The sequence below is a fragment of the Gopherus flavomarginatus genome, chromosome 6 (assembly GCF_025201925.1).
Source record: "Gopherus flavomarginatus isolate rGopFla2 chromosome 6, rGopFla2.mat.asm, whole genome shotgun sequence".
NCBI lineage: Eukaryota > Metazoa > Chordata > Testudines > Testudinidae > Gopherus > Gopherus flavomarginatus.
This window is the reverse complement of record NC_066622.1, coordinates 136098231-136119002: the sequence shown is the minus strand read 5'-3', so window position 1 is coordinate 136119002 and position 20772 is coordinate 136098231. Positions and strand designations below refer to the sequence as shown.

The 20772-nt window shown below is 47.3% G+C and overlaps 1 protein-coding gene across 1 annotated transcript in view; it reads left to right on the top strand.

Annotated features, from left to right (window-relative positions):
• Positions 1 to 4041: 4041 nt before the first annotated feature.
• The window catches only part of CNNM2 (cyclin and CBS domain divalent metal cation transport mediator 2), a 182736-nt gene continuing 166005 nt past the window's right edge, over positions 4042 to 20772 (top strand). The window contains exon 1 of the mRNA XM_050958004.1: positions 4042 to 5611. Coding sequence (XP_050813961.1) covers positions 4042 to 5611 — 1570 coding nt within the window. The remainder of the gene's footprint in view (positions 5612 to 20772) is intronic.

The window sequence follows — 20772 nt, the reverse complement described above, 5'->3', positions numbered from 1 at the left end:
AGAGACTGGGTCCTCAGTGCATGAGATGAGCAGCATATGAGACACGAGGGAAGAGAAAGGGATAAAGCCCAAGAAGAGAAAAAACAGTGAAACACCCATGGGAAGAGAGGCGAACTCCTCATTGCATGGAAGGCTTGAGAGCAGCTTGACCTGTCTCTGGCGTACACACAGAAACAATGCCTTTGGTAAGAAATCTTGTCACTGGTCTTGGTAGGTGGCAATCAGAGACCTCTGCTACAACTCAAAGCTAAACAAATATCAGACCCTTAATACCTGCAAATGATGCACAATTGACTATTGGCTGGTGAGCAGTCTTTTATCACAAGTGTTGGCTGGTTTGGGGAAATAAAATTTCTTAGGATCTATCTATTTCATGTCTACACTTCATCCTTTGCCTGAGCTTAAGTGTGAACTCACATTTACTGGTTAAATAGAAGGGTTCACTTCCCAGAACTGCCAAACCAACCCTTTTCACCAGCAGCACTTAAAGGAAATACATTTTAATTTCAGTTAAGCTAATCCACAACTTAGCGTAAAATGCAAAATATAATTATGTATATGCCTTGGCTAAGGATCTCATTACAAGCAGATGAATTTTATTTTACAGTGTGGATTGAGATTGCAATTTAAAGCTGGATCTAAATAAATATGAGCAGAAAGTTATTATATGTCTGAATATGGAGTCAATACAATTTGTTGAATGCAGATGCCCAGTTGCCATCTGAACCACGGTATTTAATGCTGAGCTTCATTAAATAGTTATTCTGAGGAAGGTTGAACATTGTGGTCTCTGATCTGCAGCATGATTGTTTCCTTTGTTTAATCTTACTTGACTTTTATCCTTAGTAATGTTTAGCGGTATCACAGTCACAACAGCAGCTGGAAGCCCCAACCAGGAGTGGAGCCTCATTGTGCTAAGCTCTGTCCAAACAGATACTATGGGATGGTCTTTGCTCCAAAGGCATCAAAATTGAAATTGACAGGATAGACCAAGGGATGCAATGTACAAGCAGAGTGGTCAGGAAGCGCCAAATCATCCTTGCTCCAAGTTGTCCTGTTGAGGCTTCTAGCCCACCTTGTGCAGCAGCCCATGGACAATGTGCTGAACAGAGATCTTCATAAAGACTCATTCCTGGTCCCGGGAGCAGATGGTGCTTGATGACTTTAATCCTTCCCAGAAGAGCAATTGCTCTGGGATATGACAATAAGCCCTGCTGGCAATGTTTGAGGATACCGACCCTCCACCTAATGAAGAAACTAACATTGCCACCTAGCGACTGGCAGCTCAGGAAAAGATGAAGGGGCCCTCAGCACTATTCTACTGTGATAGGAATTGTAGCAGTATGCTTCCTGGACCCACTATGATGTTTCTTTTCCTCCTCCTCCTCCAACTTAAGGCTCAGCATAGCCTGACACTGGAGACCTTTTGCTGTTTCATTTCTTGCCTTTGTGTTAGAGGCCAGTTGAGAGTAGTACCAATGCAATGGATCCTCACAGGATAGACCTATCGGATGTTTTGAATGTGGGGCCAAATATTTCCCTGTGCCAACAGCTTTGTGTTATGGTATTGCCGTCTTTTGGAGCCATTAGATAGCCTAGCCTTGAGAAAGTACCTGCCCTGGTTTGTTCCACTGGAACAAAAGTTCTTAGATGCTGAAATATGTCCAGCACATGCTGTGTGACCTCAGCCAAGTTCCTTCCCCTCTATCTCAGTTTCCTTATCAGGGATCATGCTACATGCATTGTTTTGAAAAGTGTTATGGAGAAGTTAACCATGGTTCTAAATACTTATGGTTGCCACTAGGGGGAGCTGCACAGCCATCAGAGGCTCTGCGCTGGAGAACTGCTAAAACAACTCCTGGTCCTGTGTAGAACATATCCCAAAGCCAGGGCCCGCTCCAGGCCACAGCGCGCCAAGCGTGTGCTTGGGGCGGCACGCAGCGGGGGGCGCTCTTCCGGCTGCTGGGAGGGCGGCAGGCAGCTCCGGTGGACCTGCCGCAGGCATGGCTGTGGACGGTCCGCTGGTCCCGCAGCTCCAGTGGACCTGCCGCAGGCATGTCTGTGGGAGGTCCACCAGAGCTGCGGGACCACCTGACCGTCCGCAGAAATGCCTGCGGGAGGTCCTCCGGAGCTGTGGGACCGGCGAGCGGCAGAGCGCCCCCCGTGGCGTGCCGCCGTGCTTGGGGCGGCAAAATTGCTAGAGCTGGCCCTGCCCAAAGCAATAATCCTTTACCACCAGATGTGATGCATGGTCTAGATCCAAGTTCTGAATGCAGCATTGCCTGTTGCAAAGGGTTTGGCGTAATATACACCGGGCAAATTAATTAAAATAAAGTTACTGGAGCCTGGGGATGCGTCTGTCCCTCCCCATACTACAGCAGGAGCGAGGTTATTCAGGTAAGCTCTAGGGATTTTATTTTGCAATGGAGCTGCTGGTATCTGAATAGTATCAGAGGGGTAGCCGTGTTAGTCTGGATTTGTAAAAGCAGCAAAGAGTCCTGTGGCACCTTATAGACTAACAGACGTTTTGGAGCATGAGCTTTCGTGGATGCATCCGACAAAGTGGGTATTCACCCATGAAAGCTCATGCTCCAAAATGTCTTTTAGTCTATAAGGTGCCATAGGATTCTTTGGTGTCTGAATAGCCGCCTCTTCTTGTCAGTTCTGGTTTCTAATTCTGCTGCTTTGGCTGACAGAAATTTACAGTAGCTGAATGGCTCGCTGCCTGAAGATACATTGGCCCGCTAAACCCAGGGTTATGAGTTTAATCCTTGAGGGGGCCACTTAGGGATTTAGGGCAAAATCAGTACTTGGTCCTGCTAGTGAAGGCAGGGGGCTGGACTCAATGACCTTTCAAAGTCCCTTCCAGTTCTAGGAGATAGGATATCTCCATTAAATAGCTTAGTAGAGAGACCCATGCAGAACGACATGGTTTTACTAAACGGATGGTTGCGCAGAGCACTTGGGGGGGTGATGCAATTGCCAGGCAGCTTTGGTAGACATATTGGCACTAGCTCTCTCATCCAGCTAACCTGCTAGAAACAGTAGCGTGCCTGTGATAGCAAAGGACGGGACCAGCCGTCTGCCATAAATGCAAACCTGGCTCTTGGCTGTGGGTACCTATGTGGGGCAGCTATCGTGAGCATACCCACTAGAAATGGGAATTGCACCCCAACTCCAAGTGCAGAGGCGGAGAGGTCAGTAAAGGTGTGTATTATCTCAGTGTAAATAAAGAGTTGGTTAAGGAGATGGATTTATAGATGTATGCACAAGCAGAAGCATCTAGTACCTGCAGGCACAGGTGGCTGCAGCACTAAATTGCACAGTCAGTTGGATGCATTGTAGGCGCACATGCACGGAGATGCTCGTGTTCCGAGTTCAGCTGCAAAGGTTGTGCAGGTCTGTGCGTGTCCCGTAGTGTGCATGGAGCGGCGTGGTGCACGGACGGATGCACGCTTGCACACGCGAATGCATGAAGCATTGATAGATGCGCTCAAGCTCCACACCCGTCTAAAGAGGCGTTGCCGAAGGCGACTGTCTGGCGGCGGGTGGTTGCCTGGGCCCCGGTGCTCCCAAGTCCACGTCCAGAGCACTGCAAGCACGCGCCAGCTGCACCTGGGCACAGACCCGCGGAACACCGCGCGCCTCCGTTGGTTGCTCCCCTGGCAGTCCCCGCCCCCTGAGGCAGAGACTCTCTTCCATTGGCTCGCAGAGTTCCCGTAGCCACGCCCCTCTCCCTTTCGCGTACACACAAGAGTCACGCGCTCGCCGGTTGGAAACTCAGCGGGGAGGGGGTGGGGCAGACTTCAGCAAGGCCCTGCCCCTGCCGCCTCGGCATTGGCTGGGGGGCGGCTTCTGGGTCGCGTGCCTGCCCTGATTGGCCGCGCGCGCCGCCGGCTCCGTCCCTGGGATAGGGGTTGAAGCGGCTCCCCCGAGGGCCCGGCAGTCGGCGCCTGTCAGCTGTCGCGGGCAGCCGCCGCCGCCGCGGGATGCTGCCGCCCCGCTATGTTCGGCCCCGGCGGTTCTGATCCCTGACTAAAAATGGCGCTGGGCTCGGCCGCGCTGCCCGCTCGGAACATGGCGGGGGGCGGCCGGGGGGCGCGGGTCCTGCTGCTGCTGCTCCTCAGCGGCTGCTTGGGCGAGCAGCCCCCGGCCGCCGCCGCCGCCGGCGTCCCCTCCGCCTCCTCGGCCGGGGGCAGCGGGGCGCCGGGCGACGCGGAGGAGACGGTGATCATCGGGCTGCGGCTGGAGGACACGGACGACGTCTCCTTCATGGAGGGGGGCGCGCTGCGGGTGAGCGAGCGGACGCAGGTCAAGCTGCGGGTCTACGGGCAGAACATCAACAACGAGACCTGGTCCCGCATCGCCTTCACCGAGCACGAGCGGCGGCGGGGCGGGCGGCCGCCGGCCGAGCAGGAGGACGGGCCGCCGGAGAGCAGCTCCCCGCAGCGCTGCGGCATCCGCACCTCGGACATCATCATCCGGCCGCACATCGTGCTCAACCGCCGCACCTCGGGCATCATCGAGATCGAGATCAAGCCCCTGCGCAAGACCGAGAAGAGCAAGTCCTACTACCTGTGCACCTCGGTGTCGGGCCCGGCCGCGCTGGGGGCCGCTGGCCCCCCCGGGGTCGGGCAGGTGGGGGCCGACGGCCCTGCCGGCCCCCCGCCCTGGACCGAGACCACCTGGATCTACCACGATGGCGAGGACACGAAGATGATCGTGGGCGAGGAGAAGAAGTTCCTGCTGCCCTTCTGGCTGCAGGTGATCTTCATCTCCCTGCTCCTCTGCCTCTCCGGCATGTTCAGTGGCCTCAACCTGGGCCTCATGGCCCTGGACCCCATGGAGCTGCGCATCGTGCAGAACTGCGGCACCGACAAGGAGAAGAACTACGCCAAGCGCATCGAGCCAGTGCGCCGCCAGGGCAACTACCTGCTGTGCTCCCTGCTGCTGGGCAACGTGCTGGTCAACACCACCCTCACCATCCTGCTGGATGACATCGCCGGCTCCGGGCTGGTGGCCGTCGTGGTCTCCACCATCGGCATCGTCATCTTCGGCGAGATCGTGCCGCAGGCCATCTGCTCCCGTCATGGCTTGGCCGTGGGTGCCAACACCATCTTCCTCACCAAGTTCTTCATGATGATGACCTTCCCAGCTTCCTACCCTGTCAGCAAGCTGCTGGACTGCGTGCTGGGCCAGGAGATCGGCACGGTCTACAACCGTGAGAAGCTGCTTGAGATGCTGCGGGTCACCGACCCTTACAACGATCTGGTCAAGGAGGAACTTAACATCATCCAAGGGGCACTGGAGCTGCGCACCAAGACAGTGGAGGATGTGATGACCCCACTCCGAGACTGCTTCATGATTGCTGCTGAGGCTGTTCTGGACTTCAACACCATGTCTGAGATCATGGAGAGTGGCTACACTCGCATCCCTGTCTTCGAGGGTGACCGCTCCAACATTGTGGACCTGCTGTTCGTCAAGGACCTGGCCTTTGTGGACCCAGATGACTGCACCCCGCTCAAGACAATAACTCGCTTCTACAACCACCCACTGCACTTTGTCTTCAACGATACCAAGCTTGATGCCATGCTGGAGGAGTTCAAGAAAGGTGAGGCCATGGGGCATGTGGGGGGCTGGGGCATCTGTGGCTACCCACCCTAGCAAGCTGGGCTGAGAGTAGAGGGGTTTGTGGCAGATGGGCATTTGTCCATCCGTCTTTCCCTAAAGGCTGATGTGTGGATCTGCATTGGGCTCCTTCTGGTAAACCTGTTTCTGCCTCCCCATTTATTTGTCCACATATAGGAGTTCTGCTGATATGGCTCTGCAACCTCCAAACCCCTACCCCCCCCCCCAATTTTTTGTGGTCACACTCTCCTTCAGTTAATCTGAGAGTAAGGAATCTGGGTTGCTGCTGTAGATCCCTAATATCTTCTGGGCTTTGCACACATGGGTGCTGAGATAAACAAGGCTTTTAAACTTCATTCATAGATTCAGCTGGGGTATTTCGGTGCCATGGTTGTTTGTGTTAGTTCACCCAGCTGATCTGTTTTATGTTTAGGGTCTGTGGGTCATGAATAGTCTCAGGGCTTTTTGCATGTGTCTTACAATTATATTTTACTTGCTTGTTAATGCCACATGCCAGGCTTAACCCCACACACATACACACACCCTCTCCCCCCGCCCCCAGGTCCTTTGCCCAGTAACCACAAACTGAGCCGTGTGTATACACAATCCTTACTGAACTACACATCCTGGTGTGTGGCATAGCATGTGTGTTGGTTGTCTAAATGTTGGATCAGAGCTACACTGCAGTTTTGGAACATTTACCCGAGGAATTTCCAGTCTTGCCTTAGTTGTGGGATGAGCTCTCCCGGCAGAAACATCTGTACTTCTGTTTTGGATTTCTTTTGTCGTAAACAATGGCACAGCATGTTTCAGTTCTGTTCCTCTGTAAAGTAATAGAGTGGCTGCTTACATTGTGTAGGGAAATTTTTTCAAAGAGCTGGGAAATGAAGTTCCAAATTAACTGCATGTTTGTGGAGACCCTTGCTAGGAAACTCAGAGCAGTGTGGATCGCCTGAACTGTCATATATCCTGGGAGCTGTGATCAAAGTACTACTGAAAAGTTCAGTCACTGGGAGATAACCTCACTAAAGGAGGAGCTCCGTGGAGCACTATGCCCAGGTAAATAGGGGAATATTTGAGTTAACCTTTTCTCATGGTAACTCCTGCACTTTAGATGAACTCTGTAAATTGTAGCTAGGATTTTTCTAGGCAATAAGCTCTGCCATTTAAATTTCTGTTCAGCATCTGATTTGTGTGCTAAGCTTTAAATGATCCCTATGTTTTGACTTCTAATTTAACCCAGTTACTGGGGTTTAAAGGCGGACTACATAAGCTGCAAATTTTAGATTTCCTTTTGATTAAAAACAAATGGGATATCTTAGTTGGTAAACATTAGTAAGTGCCTCGTTTGTTTACCTGGCCTAATTGAGCTAGTGATTTGAAGCTTTACAGTCCATTTCCTACCAGTTGTTTTGGAGCTGATCAAGGGGCAAGGGAGACTCACAGAACCACCTGTCTCCTGACTCTTTGATTTGTAGATTCTGTAGTGTAAAAGAGCTTTGGGAAATTGAATTATGTGCTGTCTAGCTTCAAGACTTAATTCTTGGCGTGTTAATATTGATTTCACATTTCTTAGCAATAGTATTCTTTTCTATAAGATCGTTCAGTCTTCTTTAGTTGCTTGACTTAAGGTCAGGGTCACATGGTCTTAAATTTGGTTGAGTAGCGGTCTGCCTATCGAGAGGTCAAAATGACTTTGAAACCTCTGTTTCTCTTACTGAAGGAGTTAAAATTCTGCTAGATTTCTGCTAGCAGCGGTTTTCTTGTTTGGTTGTTGGGAGAAACAGATTTGAGAATTTCAGCCCGTTCAGTGTGGGTGACCAGATATTCATGAGGATTATGATAAAATAGGTATCTTTTGCTTCCCTTATGCATGTACTCTGAAGATCTTTCCATGGTAGTCACTGAGGACTTGTATACATGGGGAAATTAACCAGCACAGGTTGTGACTCGGTGTGCCTAGAGCAACCCTCACTGGAAATACCAAGGTCAGGGCAGGCTGCAAAAGGGAGAGCAGATACTCCCAAGACTGGTGGGTAACACTGAAGTTAAACTCCCCCAACCAGTCACAAACTGTGCTTCTGATCCCCCTGCATTGGTTATCAAGAAGCAAAAATGAAATCACACAACCCCCTGTATTGCATTCTAGTCCTATGGCTCACAGTCAGCACATAGGTCCAGTACAATGAGAAGTTATTTAAATAACTCTGCTCACCTATACAAAATGTTCGTCTGACCCTGAAGGGTCAGCCACCTACCAGGTTGGTATAGGTTTGGATCTTACCCAAAATACCACGCTGCCAGCCAATCCTTTAGTGCCTAAATCTATAGGTTTATTATGAAGAAAAAAGAACGAGTTGTTAAATGGTAAAGCAATCACATACCTAAAAAGACTTCAAAGTCCATGTATCAGGTTCTTAGCAGTATTGGTGAGTTTGCTGGCTTGAAAGTTCCTCAGGAACACATCCGCAGCTTGGTTGGGTCATTCAGTCCTTTGTGCAGAGATTCAGTTTGTAGCAAAGTTAAGAAGCAGGACTGAAGACAAGCTTGAGATGATGCAGCTGCCCTTTATAGCCCTTTTGTCATATCTGGTGCATATGGCATTGAAAGGCCTTAGAGTTCTGTCTATAGGCAAGCCCCTGCATGCCTTTCTGAGTCATAAGGTGTAGTCTTTGGCTTCTTTCAATGGGTTCATTGTACAGCTGATGTCCCTTGATGGGCCATCAAGCAGGCCTAGTGCTGATGCCAATCTGTCTGGGGTTGTCACCCAGAAACACAGCGCATGTTTGGAAAAATAGATACACCGTACATATCTGTGACTCATAATACAAAGGTGATACAAATATATAAACAAGATGATCATACTTTGCAAATCACAACATTTTCACAGATACCTTACAGGGCATATCTGGTCAGATTCCTTGCTATTTTGCAATAATGATATCGGCCCCCAGATTCCATACAGCGTCACACAGGCATTCCAAAATAAATCCCGCGTGCAAACACTCTACTCTGAGAAGGGCAACAAAATGATTAAGGGTGTAGAACAACTTCCATATGAGACGAGATTAAAAAAGATGAACTTTTTAGCTTGGAAAAGAGATGACGGGGGCAGGTGGGATATGATAGAGGTCTATAAGATCATGAATGGTATAGAGAAAGTGAATAAGGAAGCGTTATTTACTCCTTCACATAACACAAGAACCAGTGGTCACCCAATGAAATTAATAGGCAGCAAGTTTAAAACAAACAGAAGAAAGTACTTCACACAACACACAGCCTGTAGAACTTGTTGCCAAGTGGTGGTGGTGTATAACGGGGTTCAAAAAAGAATTGGATAAGTTCATGGAGGATAGAAACATCAATGGCTATTAGCCAAGATGGTCAGGGATGCAACCCCATGGTCTGGGTATCACTAGCTTCTGATTGCTAGAAGCTGGGAGTGGATGACAGGTGATGGGATTACTCCGTGATTGACCTGTTCTGTCTGTTCCCTCTGAAGCATCTGGCACTGGTCACTGTTGGAAGACAGACACTGGGATAGATGGACATTTGGTCTGACCCAGTATGGCCGATCTTATGTTCTGAAATAAGTGACTTTTCTGGAATATGGCGGAGTTACTTTGGAATAGCTAAACTATTATAGAGTAGGTATGCCTGTCAATTTCATTGTGTAGATAAGCCATGGTGTTAATGCTTTTTCCATTTAAAACTGACCACTCCCCCTCGTCCCGTAATGTTTCCTTAAAATACCAGCTCTGTCATAACCCAGGTTCCTGTTCAAGCATAGATATGATGGAGATGAAGTGCTTCTTTTGTGCCCTTTGAAACTAGCGCAAACATCTGATAACTTGCCTGATAAGTCTGGAAAATTCTTGCAAAAGTCAGAACCTTTTTGAGGAACACTTCCCTAGAAAACTTGCACATTTTCATGGGAGTTTAGTTAGTTTTAAGGAGAACATTTTACTATCCTGCACTTCATTCATTTCCAGCACCGTAGAAAGCTTATAATATCTTAATCATCTCCTTCCTTCCCCTCCCCATATGCTGTCCACAATTTCTTGTCATGGGCATGTAAATGTTACAATGCTGTCATAGAGTGAGTACTTAAATTGGTAAAGAAATGACCTGTTTTCTCTGAAAACACATTAGTCTGTCAGACAGGGATTGAAGCTCATTTTTTAGATGGATTCCCCCCTCTCCCTCCTTTCTAAGCTGAACAAAATAGAGTGGAAACTTACAAGGAAAAGCTGGAAAAACTCACCTGCACTGTGGCCTTGTGGAGTATATGCCCCTGATTATTTTGGAAGAGGAATTGATGGCTTTATACTTCATCTGACCTCTGGGCTGTGCTCCTGTATGGTGTGGTGCTGAGCAAATTATAAATCTATAATGTTTTGAGTGTAATTAAAAAATGAAACAAATGGAGCTGCACCACCACCCACTCTCATTTAATGTCTTGGAGCATGAATAAACGTTGCTTACAAAATAGTAAGCAGAAGGATGATTTCAAAAAAAGCTAGTGAAAATGGAACAGTTTGCTCTTGTCCACAAGAGACTGAATAACTGCTGTCAGATCCTTCTGTATGTGACTTGCACACGCTGTTTTAGCTCATCATTCTCTCTCTCTCCCTGTTTGTTTAGAAAGAATACAATACAAATTGAAGCCTCTCCTGTAGACATAGGGGACCTGACTACTTTTGTCAGTGCACAGGAAGAAAGGCATGTGTATATATGTAACACTTGTGACTATTAATGGAGAACATAGTTCAGGAATGGGAGGGTAGGGTCCCATAGACTGGAATGACTCTACTCTGTGTTGGTATTGGCTCTGTTGCTGTAAGGAGGAGCGAGGGAATGTAGCATACAAGGAGCTGAATCAGTGGCCTAGAATCCACGGTGAGAAATGAATTAGGGAAAGAACCTGGTGGATGTCTTGGAAAGAACCTAGTGGACATCTCTCCACTTGCATCCCTTTCGCAGTTGACTGGTTTTTAGTGACACTGTTTCCCTCAGCCCTAGCTGAATGCTATCTGCCATTTGTTCTTGCTGTTTCTGTTTGCTGGCTGATGTTTGCATGTGTGATCCTAAATCCAAAGTGTTCTATTTGTAGCTCCCTGCATGCCAGAGCTGCAAGAATTGTGTTGTAATACTAATAGTGTAAAACTGGCACACTTAACACGAACCATTGTACAGCAGCTTTCATGTTGCCCTTTACAGCTTTGGTATGCAGCAGTTTCTCAATCAGTTTCTTTATATCTGCTACAGTAGGAGATCTGGAGACTTTGAATCTTGTGTTTTGATCTTGTTTTATCTGTTTGCTACTACATTATAATAAAGATCAGAGTGGGGAATGAATATCCTGCTCCATAAGTGTCGTGGTAATGCAAGGTAACTGTGTGTTGCAGTTCTAAAACAATGCAGCTCTTATGTTTGTTTTTCATATTTACAAAGCAGTTCTAGAAAGTGTTTTGAATCCTCATTAAAATCAACGCTAATTAATCTGGACCCTGAAAATTTCCCCTCCCTGGAACGCGTGTCAGATTTAACAGTGATCTAGGAGTTGTGCTTGGTTTCACATACTAGACATCTTGTTTCTCAGTAGTGCATACGTTTGATACCCAAGTTCCTAGTCTAGGCTCTACCTGGTGCATGGGACTATATATTATATAGGGGTGTGTTCTTAATGTAAGTGCATCAGGACTCTACTTTAGCTGCCTTCTCTGTTGGAAGGGTAGAGTAGTGGATGATTAGAGCCATAAGGATGCAAAACTATGTATTTTCCTTGTCTTCAGTTCATGCGACAGTAGATCACATCAGAAATTCACTGTGTTTACGCTCGCTAGGTACCTCTTTGATGTAGCTATAGCTCAAAACTGTGCTATTATTTTTCCTAATTTTTTAAGTGACAGAGAAATGTGATTCAGAAAATGAGCTCCAATCAAGCCAAACTGCAATTTATAATTTCTCACATGGACAGGCTTTGACTAGTGGGTGTGAAATGGTCAGTTTTCTACCAGATAACCCACTAGGGTCCATTTCTTCTGTGCAGTTAATTTCTTGATTGATTGTTGTGGTCATAGGCCTAAATAAGAGAAGAATCTGAATAAATCCCCAGTGGAGATTGTGGGTATGGGTATGACTACACTCGAAACTTCAAAGTGCTGCTGTGGGAGTGCTGCCGTGGCAGCGCTTTGAAGTGGTGAGTGTGGTCACAGCGCCAGCGCTGGGAGAGAGCTCTCCCAGTGCTGCACATACTCCACATTCTCATGGGGTTTAGCTTGCAGCGCTGCGGCACTGTTTACACTGACGCTTTACAGCGCTGTATCTTGCAGCGCTCAGGGGTGTGTTTTTTTTCACACCCCTGAGGGAGAAAGTTGCAGCGCTGTAAAGCACCAGTGTAGCCATGGCCTATAAGAAGCCTGTAATACTGTTTCTTGGAAAACAATGTAAATTAAAGTTGCCTGTTGCAGTGTTAATAAAAGGGTTCCTTGGGCCTTAGAGGAATAACCTGCATAAAGAAGTGGAAATATGGAGGCTCAGTTTGGAGTTTGCGAAATGTTTTTTATTTGGGGGGAGTGGAATGGGAATTTGCCTCCATGAAATAAGAGGCTTTTAGCACTCTGAGACTGCAGATTTCTCTCCTCTTGCCTCTAGCCCCAGACTGAGATCTATATGAGGGGCAAATGCCACATGGCACCAAACTGCTTCTTGCCATACAAAAGGATAGAGGTCTAAATTTAGTTGTTATCGCTCAACAAAGAGACCTTGGAGTCATTGTGGATAGTTCTCTGAAAACGTTCACTCAATATGCAGCAGCGTTCAAAAAAGCTAACAGAATTTTAGAAACCATTAGGAAAGGGATAGTAAGACAGAAAATATCATCATGCTACTGTATAAATCCATGTTGTGCCCGCACCTTGCATACTGAGTGCAGTGCTGATCACCCTATCTCAAAAAAGATGTATATTAGAATTGGAAAAGGTACAGAGAAGGGCACCAAAAATGATTAAGGGTGTGAAACAGCTTTCGTATGAGGAGAGATTAAAAGGACTGGGACTTTTCATCTTGGAAAAGAGACAACTAAGGGGGGTTATGGTAGAGGTCTGTAAAATCATGAATGGTGTGGAGAATGTATTATTTACTCTTTTTATATAACACAAGAACCAAGGGTCACCCAATGAAATTAATAGGCAGCAGGTTTAAAACAAACAAAAAGGAAGTAGGTTTCAGAGTGGTAGCCTTGTTAGTCTGTATCAGCGCAAAGAACAGGAGTACTTGTGGCACCTTAGAGACCAACAAATGTATTTGAGCATAAGCTTTTGTGGGCTAGGAAGTACTACTTCATGCAACGCCCAGTCATGCAGTGGACCTCATTGCCAGGGGATGTTGTGAAGTCCAAAAGTATAACTAGGTTCAAAAAAGAATTAAATAATTTCATGGAGGATAGGTCCATCAGAGATGATTAGCCAAGATGGTCAGGGATGCCACCCCATGCTGTGAGTGTCCCTCGCCTCTGACTGTCAGAAGCTGGGAGTGGATGACAGGGGATGGATCACTTGATTGCCCGTTTGTTTTGTTCATCTCTTCTGAAGCATTTGGCATTGACCACCGTTGAAAGACATGATAGTGGGCTAGACGGGCTATTGGTCTGACCCCCAGTATGGCCGTTCTTATGTCTCTCTGACAGTATAGCTCTTGCAGTTACTGTGCTGCCAGAGGCTTCAGCTGCTGCTGGACTTGCAGGACTCCTTGGGGCCATGTGCTTGTTCCCACACTGTATAGAGGGAAGATATGGGTCGCTGCAGGCAGAACTTGCTCTTGCATGGTAGCATGGGGAGTAGAAGAACATGCTGGGGAGCACTCACCAGTTTTCCTGTCTTCCAAACGTGTGTATCCCCCACCTTGCTGCGAGACTTCTGCAAGCCCTAGGGAAAGAGGGGAGCATGCTGTTTTGAGTCAGTCCTCCCTTTCATGCCTCCCCATGTCAGAATCACAGGTACAGCTTCTGCTCAGAAGTGATATGGGGCATCAGGTCCAGATTAGGAGACTACTAGGGAGAGGTTTAAGCAAATTGGCAGCTTTTAAAAACTTTCCTTGAACAGCTGAGATTTGAATCAGTGACATTCACAGGATTCTCTGAATTTACAAACAATCAGTAACTTGTTGGGTCTGCACTCAGATGGAATAAGCAGTCACCTGCTTGTTCCTGCACTTGTTTATGAAGTCTGCAAACCCTTACATTCCTCCAAGGAAGCAGATAGTAGTGAGTCTGCACTTCAGCTGGGGGATTATCCGGGTTTCTGTCTGGCTCCTCCTTCCCTAGCCATCAGTGCTAAGCACAGGTGTAAAAACAAGTCAGCTTTCGTGGCTGAAAGAACTAATTGATTATAGTAAGTAACAGGTTCTCTCCCCTCACCCAGTGCCCTAAGGAGTCACTCTCACTCACTCCTTTCAAACTCTGCATGTCTTTCTGTCTTCCGTCTTGAGTCTCTACTGTCTAATGTGATGAATAGCTGTTCACTTCCTCACTAAGGAGTGTTGATTTGTTAACGGCAAATGTATGTGAGATGACTATCTTTGTAAGAGCCTGTTTGCGAAACATATCGGGGAAACGTGACTAACGCCTCGGGTGAAAATTCGAAGTAGGACATTCTGAATTTATTGACAGGCTAATGTCCCTTCCTTGTTGATGGACCATCATGCCACATACCATTTTTGTCAGTCACTTTCTTTGTCTTGGAACTGACCTTTGTCATGGAGATCAGGAGCATCCAAATAACTGATGTCAGTGGCAAATCCTTGCAGCATGACCATGGGTAGGTTACTGGTGGCCACACTTAAAGGGCAAGAGAGAGGCGTTTCCAAAGAGATTTGCTTTGCCTTGAAATGATAAGGGCTACGAACTGGGGCATGGCAATACTTGGTCTCTTTGTACAGTAGCAAAGAATATAACTCACAACTGCAAAATGACTCCACTGTGTAGTTTGACAGTCTATTTTTTTCTGTTGACGCTTCTGCATAGAACATCTGTTTAATATTAACGGCAGTTACTTATTTCAATCCCTTATGCACAGTAGCTTACACAAAGGGGTGGAACATACAATTGAGAATGGAAGGAGAGGGAGACTTGCAGGGTAGACTACTCCACTGTCCCTCTCCAGCCGGTCTTAGGCCATGTCTACATCTAAAATTTTGCAGCGCTGGTTGTTACAGCTGTATTAGTACAGCTGTATAGGGCCAGCGCTGCAGAGTGGCCACACTTACAGCAACCAGCGCTGCAAGTGGTGTTAGATGTGGCCACACTGCAGCGCTGTTGGGCGGCTTCAAGGGGTTTCGGGGAACGCGAGAGCAAACCGGGAAGACCAGCTTCGCCGCGGTTTGCTCTCGCGTTCCGCGAACCACCCTGCAAACCGCAGGGAAGGAGACCTGCTTGTTCGGGGAACGCGAGAGCAAACCGCGGCAAAGCTGGTCTCCTTCCCCGGTTTGCTCTCGCGTTCCCCGAACCGCCGAGCAAGCAGGTCTCCTTCCCTGCGGTTTGCAGGGTGGTTCGCGGAACGCGAGAGCAAACCGCGGCGAAGCTGGTCTCCTTCCCCGGTTTGCTCTCGCGTTCCCGGAACCACCCTGCAAACCGCAGGGAAGGAGACCTGCTTGCTCGGGGTTCGGGGAACGCGAGAGCAAGCCGGGGAAGGAGACCAGCTTGATTACCAGAGGCTTCCTCAGGTATGCTGGGATACCTGCTTATTCCACGGAGGTCAAGAAAAGCGCTGGTAAGTGTCTATACTTGATTACCAGCGCTGGATCCTCTACACCCGAGACAAAACGGGAGTACGGCCAGCGCTGCAAACAGGGAGTTGCAGCGCTGGTGGTGCCCTGCAGATGTGTACACCTCCTAAGTTGCAGCGCTGTAACTCCCTCACCAGCGCTGCAACTTTCTGATGTAGACAAGCCCTTAGTTGACTGCCTGTAAGCCACACTGCAGCCTGAGGCTGTGAGAGGGGTTCTTTCCCATGAATATATCTCATATGTACTGTTGATGTTTGAAGCTTTGTTGCCCAGAGTCTCTGAATAACCATGCTGATGGATGAGACAGAAGTCTCCTTGGCAATATGATGATCTGGGTCATGTATGTATTAAATAGGACATTTTACATCTTGTCCTTTCATTTCTATGACTTGAATGAAAATCCCCACTCATTTTTTGTTTCATCTTTTTTTCTTCTAGTAAAGATAAAATATGTGTCCATTGCCTATTGAGGTCTCACAGGCCTTAGTGCAATAGAATAGAAGATGTAATAAAGATGTGGCACCCAGGAGTGCTATGAAGAGGCTGATCTTAGTTTCCAGGCTCCAGCAGACTGATATGGATTACAGAAAAGTTACACCCTTGGAACATGGCAGCGGGTAGTGTCCATGGACTCGAGTGGCTACAACTGAAGCACAGTCAAATTCAATGTAGTTACGTCTAAGAGTATTCTGTAGTCCAAACCCGTAGTCGCTTAATTTGAATCCACTGCACTGTCCTCTTGGAATGTTATAAGGCAGTCATTGAAAATTTGCAGCTCTCACATGCTAAGGAGAGGCTTGCTTGAGCTTTGCAGCCAAATTGCGTAAATATTCTGTCCTCGATGGGCTGGGCAGGTCTGAGATGCAGTGACCAGAGCTGAGGCTGGGCACTTGAACTGATCAGGGAACCTGTCTCTCCTGTGCTGGACTCAAGCAGTGTGGAGGAGTAAGCTACCTAATTTGAATGTGTAGAGGACAAGAGGTGGACCTGGTTAGTAGGCTGGGACAAGGAGCCTGTGAGGTGGGGACTGGAGGCTTGTAGAGCAGGAGGGAAAATGGACTAAGAGTTGGGTGAGTGTGGAGGCTGGGATTGGGACTGGATGGGCAAGAAGACTGGGACTGGGAGCCAGAGTGGGGAGTCTAGGATGGATAGGCAAGGAGGTGGGATGGGGGAAGGAAGACAGCTCTGACGAGGAGTCAAGGTGCCTGGGGAGAGCTGGCACTCTTGGGCAAAGAGTCTAGGAAAAAGAGCCTTTGGAGGGGGCGGAGAATGGAAGCAGGAGGTGTGGGCAGTAGAACGCAGCTAGAGGTTGTGGTGAGCGAGATACAGATTGGATGAGGATCCGTGATGTGGGAAAATGAGACTGAGGACAAAACTGTGAGAGACAGTGGGTGAGGGGGTGTGAGGAAAGACAGCTGGTCTGGGGACAGGTTGGAGGGAATGGGTTGAGATAAGTGTGTGTGGGGAACAGGCTGAAGTGTCTGAGTACAAGAACAAATTTGTCTACGAAGCCTGGAATGGTACCCAAGATTCCTGAGTCTTGCCATTCCTCTGCTGTCAGCACAGAGCTGTGAAACCCATTGATAGTGCCCCATGCCCCTCTTTTGCTGGTTCACATAGCAGGAGTAAGTGGTCACCCTCTGTCAGTATCCCATTAGGTCCACTGAAGGACTCTGGCACTTGAGCTGATGGTTCCAACTCTGTTGATGAACCATCTAGTGTCAAAATGGTGCCACATGATGGGATTTGCCTTTTTTCAGTTTACATTTTTCAAAAACTAGAAAATTACGCACGTGCAACCCATGTTAAAAAAAACTGAGTGGAAAGTCAAGCACTTACAAGTTATAAAGTGCAAGAATTAAGGGTTATTGTGCAGCCTTAATTTGACTCTGGTGTGCATATGCATAGTGATAATCTTTCACTGTATAATCGCATACTATCTTTACCACAAGATCCCTGGGGAAGAATGATAGAAGAAATAAGAGCTTGAGAAACTCTTATGTTATCAACTCTTATCAACCTCTTTAGTACTGTGTACTAAAACAGGGGCATGAGGCCAATAATGGCCCCTCTGTCAGCATAACTCTGGAGATCAGTGTTTGGCGGCCCATACCCCGATTGGGGTGACGGGCGTGAGTGAGTGAGTGTCAGCATAGTATATTAGAGTTCTTCCACTGAATGCTCTCAGAACCATTAGCATTTACCTGATTACAGTGGAATTCATCAGCAATCCTTCCACTTGGCAATATGGGCCACCATCATAAATGAGGTTGTTTTAACCCTTTCACACCTCACTGAGCCGTCTCGGGCTTGCATTTAAATCTTTGCTGAATTTCTTTGAAATATGCAACATGGTGGAGATGACTAGCTGATTTAGCTTGGTACATTGCAGAGATTATATTGCCAGTTCTAAAAACTTTAGCCTATTTAGAAGATTACAGCGTAGTCTATATGTTGTTGAATAGCTGGTGTAGATTTTGCTCTTTCCATTTGGGAAGCAGACATTCTGCTAAGTTGTGTGTGGATTGGTGTTGTGTTTTTTTTTTTTTTTTTTTTTTTTTTCCCCTCCAGTGCCGATGTTAAAGGAATTAAGAACTTGAGAATTTGAAATCCCACCTCATCTAAACAGTCTGCATTGTACATTAATGTTAAGACATCAGTTGGTGTTTAAATTCAGTGGGGTTGCATATCGTGGACTTAGACCAGAGGTTTTCAAACTGTGGGGTTCCCCCCCTGAGGGGTGTGCAGGAACATTTGGGGTGGAGGAATGGTGATGCCAGGTGGCTTGGGCCAACTGCGTGCGACGGGGTTCGAGGAGGAAGCTCACCTCTACCTCCTGACTCACCTCAGTGGGCCACCCAGCCTGTCTGGGTTGGGGGCTGCAACCATAAGTTGTAACTCAAAAGGAGGCTCAACGCAAAAAGTTTGAAAACTGCTGGCTTAGACCAAAGGATCTGTAAAGCGTTGTGCCGAACATGCATCTGTCTGGGCCCAGCACTGTTTTTGTTTCATTAATATGTGAGCTAGTGAAAAAATGAGAGCTCTGAGATGTACATTTCCAAAGCTGTGTTGCCATTCCTAGCCTGTGTTGACTTATTACAGTTTTAACTTCAAGTCCTTTCCAATTCCACTAATCAAGCTCATAAAAGTAGCTCTTGACATGGGAGCAGTGCAGTGCTCTGAACCGTGACATGTCTAGTGAGCGTGACCTGGCACTCGCAGGGATTTGACAAGGTCCAAAACTGAGGCCTGCTACTTACAAACAGTAGCGTAAATACAAAACGCTAATGAGCTGCAGCTACCAGCACATGGCTAACAGCCCCAAATCAGCTGGCCAGTCCAGCCTTGCTCCTGCCAGGGTCACTTGATCAATTCAGGTGCGTTTGTTACTGGAATTTTTGTTTTGGCTGGTTGGGTATTGTATGCATAAATATTAACCCTTTAGTAATCTGCCTGCTACTGGGATCCAGCTTCTCCCTCAGCTCTGCTGCAGTTGAGATGAACGGGAGCTGTTAGTGTGGAGCCTACTATCTGCTGAAGAGCAGGACAGAGGGGTCCTCTGTACTGGACAAAGATCATGGCAGGAGACTTAAAGAGGTGTAAGAAGGAAAGGAACTAGACAAAAATGAGTCATGGACTGGGGCTGTTACTGATGGCATAGGGAAAGGGTAGATCAGGAGGCCCAGGATGTCCAGAAGCGTATGTGTGCTTTGTATATTGATGAAGATCAGACTCATCTGCAGGGTCCTCAGGCTTTAAGCATGAGTGCAGCCAGAGAAATGACTAAATACTCCTTCTCAGTTTCCTGAAATGAAATATAACTGCAAAGCCTGTACTGCTCTGGGACAGCAAGCCTGCCAGAGTCTTCGGTCTCTCTCATCCTCCACAAAACAGTGTGCCAACTTCTTAAGGCAGAAGCTCTTGGCAATGCAAAAAAGCCGTTCTCAGCTTGGCAGTCCAGATGAATTGGCCAGTTTTGGCATTTGAAGGTGTAGGTCACAGTGATATCCTTTGACCCAAGCTCACACAGCAATATTGTACTTGACATACTTAGAACAGAACATACATTGCCAACCTGATATAATGCGGTTGTGGGGAGCCAAAAATCCCTACCGTGTTAGAACGGTGTTTCACCGGCCCTTTAAATTGCCAGCGGAGTCCCACTGCCACAGCCTCGGGGTAGCAGTGACTATTTAAAGGGCCCAGGGCTCCCTGCAGCAGCCCATGGCCTTTTAAATTGCCGGCGAGCCCTGCTGCCGCAGCCCTGGCATAGCAGCGGCAGGGCTCCAGCGGTGATTTAAAAGGCCCTGGGCTTCCCGCAGCAGCTGGAGCCCTGGACCTTTTAAAGCGCCACTGGAGCTCCGCTGCTACCGTGCTGTACGCAAACCCGTGTTAAATCAGGTTGTGTTATAGCAGGGTAGCAGTGTAGTTTCCTTCAGTCTCTGCACTAGACACCCACTTATCCCTGCTTTTCTGTAGCTGGCCACCATGTTATCTTTACTTTCTCTAGATCAGGTGACATCAAGGGACTTCAGGTGTTTGGGTTTTTTTTAATTTTTTTCCTTTCAAATTTGTCTCCTCCTTTTGCTTATGCAAGTCTGTTGCAGAACTTCTGAAGGTGCTTTCTCATTTGTTTGTGACCATCTGTCTCTTGAGAACACTAGAGGACCCTTTATTAGCCTGGGAGTTGTTAGAGCAGTTGTATTGCTTTTAAGTACCCGGGAACCAGACAGAACTTTCATAGCCAATTCACATTGAACAGAACAACTTCATAGGAAGTGCATGGCCCATTTCCTCACTGATCAGGGAATATTTCACAGAATGACTGTCTTCCAGGTGAATACCAGGATATCTTAAATTACATAATGTGTATATGGAATATATACACTCTCTTTTCTTTCTCTCAAAATCAGGTTTTTTGGCAGATCAGAAGTCAAAATACTTATTGTCCTGAAGTACTTGTCTTGGCTATTCTTGAATTAAGACTTGTATATTTAAAAGACCTAACATTTGGTCTTTCATCCATGTTAGTGTTACCGTTTCTCTGTAAAATGGCCGGTAAAAAATAATAGCGAAGCAGTTCATTGCATTTGGCTGTGGCAACATACATTTTTCTTGAAATTAAGATTTCTTTTAAAGGTTGGTCAGAGCCAACCAGATTTGAAAAGACTTTTGATGGAAAATACTTTATAGATGATCTTGCTTGTATATCGCACAAATTTGAGCTGTGACCTCATAAGAAAGCAGATTGTACTTGGCTCAGAGGCTACCCAAAGAACTGCTGGCTGCTTCAGAAAGTGCCGTTTTCTGGATGAGATTTAAACCAGAGGACGTGTCTGCTTGTGGACACTAAATATT